The following is a 9,383-nucleotide window of genomic DNA, read 5'->3' on the forward strand; positions in this document are numbered from 1 at the left end:
ATATTTGTTTTGTTTTGGGGTTTTTTCTCATTCATTTAATTGTGTTCCCTTTATACAACACATGGATCTTTATAAAGACAAAATCTAATTATATTAGGTTAATAATCCCGCAAAGCTGCAGAAATTTGCTATATTGGTAAATTTACATGATGGTAAAAAAGCTATCTTCAGAGATCAAATTGAATACATAAAGAAATATGCCAGAGTGGAAATAGAGCGAGATAAGAGAATTATTTTTACCTGCTCCTCATCTCTGAGACTCTGGCAGTTTAAGGTCATTTAACATTTAACTGGCAAAACAGAAGAAAAAGATGGGGTGTTTTAAAATTTTATACTGTAGGTCATCAAGTTTTATCATTTACTTTAATATGTCCTGTAGTGGAGCAACTTTCCAGAAAAGATATCGTCACAGTTGGTATGGACAAAAGGAAGACCCTATCGCTGCCAATAGATGTGTCACTGTTTAAAGAGGAGCTTGTAATGGACATCAAGGCTGGCGTGTTGACACCCGTTTTTTACCTCACCAAAATAATCTTTATGTCACAATGATCTAAGTATAACCTCACACAGTCTGGAGCAAAATTATTTATAACCCGCAAGTAAACACTGCTCAAATTTGAATATTGAAAATAACCTAAAGCCTCTGCACATATTTACAGTATACATTGACATGTTTCATGGCGCGTCAGCAGAAGAAGGGAGGACCTCTGTTACCTGAACCGCATGAGTCCCTTTTGAGTCATGCCCAAGAATTCAACGTTCTTTAGGCCACAAAGAGGTATTTGTAGTGTGTGAGGGCTTTATGGCTTGAAGAGAGAAGGGGTCTGATTTCACATTGTGTTCTACAGAAACCAGGAGGCTCTCTATACAATCACACCGCAGGGCCCTGAAATCTCACCTGTACTCTTATAGACCTGCAAAGGCTTAATCCACTGAGTTATTTTAGTACCCTTGCACAGTTTTAGTTACTGCTACCCAACACTGCAAGTATTGTAATGTAATATCTTCTGTTATGATAAACTTACTTGAGAAAATGGGATTAAAAGATATTTTGATTGAAAATTGTGGGTTGGTTAAAGTACAGACTTCTTGATGTTGAGCTGTCTAAATAAAAAAAAATAATTTTTCTGGATGATGACACAGTTGTTTTCATATATACTTCTGCAGCTAAGCCCAAATAAGTACCTGGAATCATGACCACATCATCTTTAGACCCTCCCAGCAACAGCAGACTCATAGTTCCCTCCTCTCACTGTGGTGCAGATGAGAGTTTCCACTTGTTACGTTACAGCGCAGTCAGTAAGAAGTTAAGGGGGGAGGTGACAGAGCTCAGCACAGAAAGAGGACTCCAGAAAGAGACAAAGCTCATTCACTTCAACCACAGCTGGCGAAAAAAAAGCTGCACATTGCACCACAGGTAAGTGAACATTGTTGATTTCAAGTGATGAATTTAGCTGGTATTATTTCAGTTTAGTTACATAGAACCTTGATATTTATTTGCAGAAAAACAGGGTGATTCAGGTCGATAATAGCAGTTCCTCTGTAAGGAGTGAATGATAAAGCAGATTGATGTTGTGTGCCTGTTATTTTCTGTTTTTCCTGCTATGAAGATACATAAATAATATCAAATATTTAAATTAAGTTTATGTCCAATAAAATATGATTGACTTGAATGACTTTCAGGTTGACGCTCCTTCCAAAAATTGTGATATGTAGGTTTTTCATCTCAAAATTAATCATCATGTATCCACATTCTATTCAGAGAGATTGTGACTTATAAAGGCAATGTGGTTTTCACAGTTCTACAATACTCTTTGCAGTAGTTGCCAGGAATATTTTTTCCTTTTTGTCATTTTAAGTAGTAATTTAAGTCTTGCATATAAATTTATCCAAACATCATTAAGGAGATGGAAAATTGGAAGTTCATTTAAGGAGAAAGGTACAACACTTGAGCACACTTTAGGTGTACTCCATGCCAATCTCATAAAGGTAAACTTCGTACTACTGTACTACTTTTTTTCTAATTACACTCTGCATTTTGGGTTCAATTCTAACATAGAAGCCAAAACGGTCGCTGTTGTTACACAGTTTCCAGGGTGTAGTACCCACAGGAGGTCATGCTGGGATCTAGGGGAGAAGGGAAAAAACAAGCCACGCCACTTAGTAGCTCTCCCAAGGGGACTGATCAAGGAACAAACACATTTTAATTGTGTTCTCCTGTAAAACACAGCAAACCAAGATGCTTATGAGGTAATTGTCTGTCACCACAGCGAGGTGTCATTGAGGATAATCCCACACTTTTGAACTTTCGTTGTTCAAGATCCTCTTTGCAGAGGCCTTTTTCTGCAAAACTAAATCTTCATCAACCTTTTGTAAAAACATTAGGGAAAAAGTTGTAACTTAAAAACTTTTTGTGATGTAACCCCACCAAACAATTATGAGATCAGTTTCCCCTAAACAATAAGAGGATTGTAAAAAGAGTCGACCGCAGATCAAAAGAACTGCCCATGTGGGTTACACTGAATGAGCATGGCTGTTATTCAGAAACCTATAACCACGGGTAAACAGTCTGAATTGCATCCATACAGCCATCAATCATAAAGATCTTTTGTCATCACATATATTCAGATTGTTATTGCTCAGTTTATGCAAACAGAGATTCATCATTTGTCATATGCAAACGTTCATGTATATTTAAAGCAGCACCTGCATCAACTGTTTCTTCATGTTGATGATGATTACAGAGAACCTGACAGGTGGACGAAGAGCCGTCTCCCTTTCTTCGAGTGGGATAATGTCTCCTGCCACCTTAACAAAGAGTGCAGGTTTGAGTGTATTTCTCTTTTTATTGAAAATGTTTTGTTGTCACATATGTCTTCCTTGAGGTAAAATTCATTTCACTTTTTCATTAGTTATTTTCGCCAACTTTTTCTGTCAGGTCAGTTTTATTCAAGAGGTTTCCGACTACTTCTACTTTACTCTTATAATCTGTGCAACATGCTATTCCCTATAACCTTATAAGTAAAACACACACACAAAAAACGGATAGGGAAGCAAGTAGGGAGCTGGAGCAGAATAGTAAAAAAAATCCGACGAGGCACCAGAATGTTTTCATGGTCCTGAAGTCATGTTTACTTCTGTCACACGAAGACTTCACGTTGGGACAATGATACCTTTGGTTTGTCATGGCAAAGGATAGTATGTTTAGAATCACAATATTGACACATTGATATGTAGCATAGTTTTAGTATAATCAGTTATATAACTGGTTATCCACATACAGAGTAACCATCTCAATTTAGTATTTTGACATGCTCTTGTTTTCTGATAAAAACTTACTAAAAAAGTGCAGCTGATGCTGAAGCCAGTGTTTTTGCAGGCATGACAAATTTTGACCTGATGGTAGTAACAGAAGAAACATAAAAATATAACCCTCTCCTAGTTATTATTGAATTATTGATTTAATGGTTATTAATTATTAAAGGTGACCCTGTGGGGAAAACAAACGTGTGTACCAAACTTACCAGCGATGCCACGTTTCTAAAATTTCACCAGCCCCAAACGCCGTCCTCTTTGTGGCACTACAACAAACATCAGGGGATCACTAAACCTAACACGATTCACATTGTCCATCTTTAAATTTCAGTTCATATGCAGTTGCTCAGATATTCAAGTCTCAGCCAAAGCTTTTGGCAGGCTCATGAACACTGCCTTTCTAAAAGCCATACCATGGGCTTGAATAAGAATTTTGAAATATTGGACATCTAATTCACTCTTTTGTTTTTGTTTATTCAGAAATTCATCCAGGTCGGGTCCCCTTAAGACAAAGGCCATTTTTAGCATTTCCACCTACATTAGCATCCTACCAATTCAGTCAGTAACGCCATCAAAATTGTAAATAAGAGAATAAACAATTCAGCAATCAAGTACTGGATATTGATGCTCAATTACAAATGTGATCTAAAATGTAATATGAAACACAACAAATTCTAAACCCATTTGATTAAAACAATCACTGGACAGGAGAAAACTGTGAGAGGTGATATAAATATTACACTGTTTTTGAAAAGTGAGACATTTTTCCTGCTTTGATTATCGATGGTCAGGTCTTTATACACCAGAAAACATATTCTGAGTTCAATTCAAACTTGATTTAGGACAGCTCAGGAAGGATCTTTTTTGTTGTTGTCATGTCATCAAAATGCTCATTGCTACAGGTATTCTGCACTTCCTCCTATTGGGATTACTTCTACCATCAGTATTAGTGTCAGGGGAAAATGCTACTTCTACAAATCCTGCCTCCACACCAACGTCAGCTGCCTCCAGCACTTCAATGTCCCAGACATCCCTCAGTACCATCAGTTCCATTAACCCCCAATCCTCTTCCTCTGCAATGTCTGTGAACTCAACAACTTCGAGCCCAACAACTTCGAGTCCAACAACTTCGAGTCCAACAACTTCGAGCCCAACCCAAGCACCTACGGGCACCAGCACTGCCGCAACCACCATCACTCAGCCCACCGTCTCTACCACTGGAGGTACTGTAACAAATATCACCAACCAATCGCCCACATTCACCTCTGAAACCTCAACATTACATACCACCCAGTCTCTCACAACCAGCTCTGAAAGCACGGCATCCAGCAGCACTCAATCCCTCACAGCAAGCTCTGAAGGCATGTATCCTGCTTCACCCAGTTTATCACAACTAGTAGTATAGTTTAGGTATATATATATATATATATATATATATATATATATATATATATATATATATATATATATATATACAGTCAGTATTGATAATTCAGAACCTTCCATTACAATAGGTTTAACAGCAACGAGCCAGTCTAGCACCATGAGCTCATCTTCCTCCATGACTTCAAGCTCTGCTTCCTCAACAATGATGTCCACCTCTACTGGTAGGTTTAGGTTCATCACATGACAAAATACTTTAGTTTCTTCCCAGGCTTTTGTTTCATTGTGCAAATTAAAGTAAATAAATAATGTTATTACCATAATAATCATTATTATCATTTTTGTCTCCATTCCCTATCCAACCATTACATCCATCTCTTTATCACAGACAGTATGGATGCCATGAATGGAACCACTATGTCAATTACTTCTTCAATGAACATGGCAAGTCCACTTTATTAGGAAAAATATTGTTGTATCTGCATCGTTTATGCCTCTGATCTTAATCATCTCTTTGCCTCTCTCAATCACAGATATACTGCCCCTCATTCAACTGTTCCTACTCTGAATGTTACTCAATGTACACTAGTCAAAATGTCACTTCATGCTCTGCTGGCGACTGCTGTCAGGTAAGGAAGCAACTGACATATTGACATACTTCGCTGACACATATATGCAGCCAAAAATGCTATTTTGTATCAGTAATCCATGGAAGAAACAACTTTAACTGTAAAACAAGGTTTCATAAGTTTAATTTTTGGAAAACAATTTTATATGCCTTCATAGTATTTGAGTTAAGGTTTATGGAAAAAATATTTAAGCAAAGAAAATTAAGCAAAGGTAACAAGTGATGTTTTCTAATTTCATTCTGCAATGCATCAGTTGTTGAGGTCAATGGACATGTGGTACACTGCGAGCTGCACTGCGGCTTGTGCAGATAGCTGTGTCAACACCTCTCAGATCAACTGTTCTGTGAACTGCTGTAACTATACTGGATGCCTCAACGACACTTTTGCATCCATGATGATGACAACAACAGGTGAAGAGCTCATCGTTCACAGCTTTCTTTTTTGGCTGTTATGCATTTTCATTTGTTTTCTCTTGTCTTATTTGGGAGTGTTCACATTTATTCATAAACTTGCGCTTTCTTTGATGTTTTGTTATTTTCTAACACAATTTTAGTGGCAGAAACCTCCACAACAAGAGCACCCCAACCAGACACTACAACAATTACAACAACAACGGCAAACAAGGTAAGGACAGAAGCTGTGTGCATTCTTTGTGTGTCACTAAATTTAACTCCTTTTTTTTATTTTTACGGTCACCTTCATAGATGCCACACCACAAACTTTTAGCCGAATAGCAGTGACTTGTATTTGCACATGCTGTTGACTTTAAACCAATTTTGAGTGGTTTTATCGACTCTATATCAAGAGTTTATGCTATGGAATGTATAGGTCCATTAGTCCATTGTAAATCTTATCATGATATTTTTTCTGTTTTCTTTTCAGGGAAACAAATGTCATATGGGTACGTGTACTGGTGAAATGTGCTACACAGGGTTTAAAGATCAAATGGCCCAAACTTGCTCCTCCTCACAGCCACACTGTCAGGTGAGAACTTAAATAAATATCTTAAATACAAATGGGACTACATCTTTATGTTTATACAGTTCCAGCACAATGAAATACCATAGTCATGAATATGAGATTGATTCATGTGTTCTTTGTTTAAGCACCTTTTACAGTGTCCCTAACCAATATCAGATTCAGTAATGCTGTTTTATAAATTTTCATTATAACATGACATAAAGACAACATATGAGGAAAAATTACAGAATGGGAGCAATGAGGAAATTCCCAAAACTTTTATGATCGCTCAACATAGTTTTATGGAACAGCTCACTGTTTTATTATTTCACAGTTTAAACAAATATATCTGGCAAAAAGTGTAAGAAGCAAATTTACAAAAGGATTATTTACATGCACATTTTTTTCTGCCTTGAACTTGTCTTTGTGGTATTTCATTTGAGTCCCTATTTTTTTTTTCATTTGACCATGCCTAGGGATAGCAGTTAAAACTATAACAGCAAAGTTACAATTATACTAGACAATAATAAACAGAAACGTCACTAGCCAGTATATAATGTTGCTTGAGAGGAGAAAAAGAGCACAACTGATGTCATGAAACTGAAAATAATTCAACCAGCACTGTTATTGGTTTTCTCACCTTTTCTCTTTCTAATAAGCAGACCACAGACAGACTTCATTCACAGTGATGAACACGATCTTAATATCCCTTCTTTAAACCTATTTTATATTTAAACTATTGACAGTTTGAGTGCCCTTTCTCACTCGTTTTTTCTCACTATTGTCTTTTCAGTTGAAAAAGGAGACCATAAACTCTGCCTTGACGTGGACAGCAGGTTGTGCTAACTGCACCAGTCAAACTGCCTGCAAGACCTCTACACAGCCTCCATGTCATCTGGAGTGCTGCAATGCCACTATGGCCTCCTGCCTGATGTTGAATGGCACACTGAATGTCCCCTCTTCAGCCACAAGAGGCCCCTATCTTCACACACAGCTGATCGCTTCCTTACTTGTCCTGCTTGCAATCTCTTTTTTCTTCTGTGAGTGACAACGCTTCCAATTGCTCTGCTGATGTGTTGGTCAATATGTAGCTTGGCCAGAGCATGGTGTCACTCCAGAAAAATAAGCATTTGAGAGGTAAACGCTTTTCCTCCATGTGTGTTGCTGATATTCACCTGTGATTGTATAAATATGAAAATATCAAAAACATCAATTATAATGTTGATTTTAGTGACTTCATTCCTGATTTATTACTAAACCTCGATTTAAACACTATATCTAAATTTGAAAAATCAATCAAGAAAACCATGCCACAAGCAACTCAGTCCCCAGCACTTGACATTCAGGGTGCAAATCCCCTCTGTAACATAAATTACATGAAATATATGACACAAGAAAACTCTCTAAATTACATTTTCAGAATATTTTTCTAATTGCTAAATACCTTCTAGTTTGTTTAGCACTAACCTTGCCCAGAGACTGATATTGATGTTATATGATGTTTAAAAAAACAGTTTTTTAGCCTGTCCCATTTCTAATTCACTGTAGTCACATCTGTTAACATGGTTGTAAATGTTTTATTATAGAAAAGAAATGTCCTGATTCGAATTGTTCTGGGATTAATGTAGCTTTGACTCTCTATGCACTTTATGAAAAACAAATGTTGAGCTGTTACAGGGAGTTGGGAAGGCTTGTCGAATCATTTCTGTAGATGATACCTCTGTAAAATGTGCAATTCACTACTTTGAGTTACTTTTGGTCCTAAATTTTTGTGTGGATTGTTGTATATCTATTCTGTGTGGTTTACAAAGAATATTTTCTTGTATAATGGTGTCATGCAAATGCTAAATGAAATCAGGAATGTGTCAATTATTCTAGTTTTGTGTACTGTACAAAATACAACAATCGTGCCTTAAAATTGAATAAATGTAATCTATATATTTGATGAGTCTTAATGTGACATATATTGTAGAATTACTAAACGCTGTACATAGGTTAAATTTCCATGTACTAGTATTGAGTATTTAATGTACAAATTCCATTTCTAGAGAGTTTGGGAAACATTTCACAGTACAACAAAAAATGAAAACTCTATTATATTCTTTCTAATTTGGGAATGAAGTCCAAGACATAGTGTTGTGCCCTCACTGACCACTTTTGGTATTTAGAAAATCTAATCTTTCTAAATTTGATGTAGCAACACCCTTAAAGATTTACAAACAACACATCCTGGAGGATTCTACATTCAGCAAAATAATGGGTAACATACTGTATGGGAGTGTCAGGATTGGGTATAAGGCTTGGTTCCTCCAAACAAGGTCGGGTTGTGGCTGACCGCTTTGTGCCAAACCACATCAGAGAGTCATCAATCAGTCGGAGGGAAAAAAACTATATCAATTTGCAAAATAACTCGCATCCTTCAACTTCAACAGTGCATAATATTGTAAAAATGATCAATGACAGTGAATGCCACTGTGATCAATATAGCCACATGATCTTGAGAACACGCGTGGAATCCATAAATATCAAGTGAAACTTTATTATTGGAGGAAAGAAGATGTACACTCTGCAAAGATTTCTCTGTGAACAAAATCGTCTCAAATGGACCAAAAGATCATGCACACATGCTCTGTGGTCAGAGAAAAATCCTTCAAGCTGTTATCATCTGAATGTCCGCAAGCCAGAGTCTGTGATGGTATGAGGAGGGGAGGCTTTGTTGCTGAGCTTTAGATGATTTAGAGCAAAATCATCAGCCAACAGGGTAGAAAAAAGTACTGTTTGGCCAATGTAGATATGATATGCAACTGTCCTTCTCAATGTAAAGAGTCATCACAGCTCTAAAAGAAAAACAAATTCAGTGCATCTGTGTCAAGATTGTTTATCTTCAAAGAAATGTTTTTATAAGATGTCTAACATCAGATTCTTTCACACTAATTCAGTATCAGTGACATTAGAGGTTCTTCTTAATCATAATGAAATTCTATAAACCCACACTAAAACATGTAATTTTGATATCTTTCTCTTGTGAGAGGAATCATTTGTTAAAGATGTGACGGATTCACTTCCCTTTCAAAGGACTCTTTAGTCCTATCAACC

General features: G+C 36.7%; 1 protein-coding gene across 1 annotated transcript; it reads left to right on the forward strand.

Moving 5' to 3' along the window:
- The first annotated feature begins 5,213 nt into the window (after nucleotides 1-5,213).
- Nucleotides 5,214-8,217, forward strand: LOC140315652 (uncharacterized). Its single transcript, XM_072393251.1, has 5 exons — nucleotides 5,214-5,327; nucleotides 5,581-5,737; nucleotides 5,881-5,951; nucleotides 6,210-6,311; nucleotides 7,081-8,217. Exons 1-5 carry the CDS (start codon nucleotides 5,277-5,279, stop codon nucleotides 7,333-7,335), a joined length of 636 nt encoding a protein of 211 aa, XP_072249352.1. The 5' UTR covers nucleotides 5,214-5,276; the 3' UTR covers nucleotides 7,336-8,217.
- Nucleotides 8,218-9,383: the final 1,166 nt, after the last annotated feature.

This window comes from Leuresthes tenuis, unplaced genomic scaffold (assembly GCF_036924035.1).
Source record: "Leuresthes tenuis unplaced genomic scaffold, fLeuTen1.0.hap1 SCAF_10, whole genome shotgun sequence".
Classification (NCBI taxonomy): domain Eukaryota; kingdom Metazoa; phylum Chordata; class Actinopteri; order Atheriniformes; family Atherinopsidae; genus Leuresthes; species Leuresthes tenuis.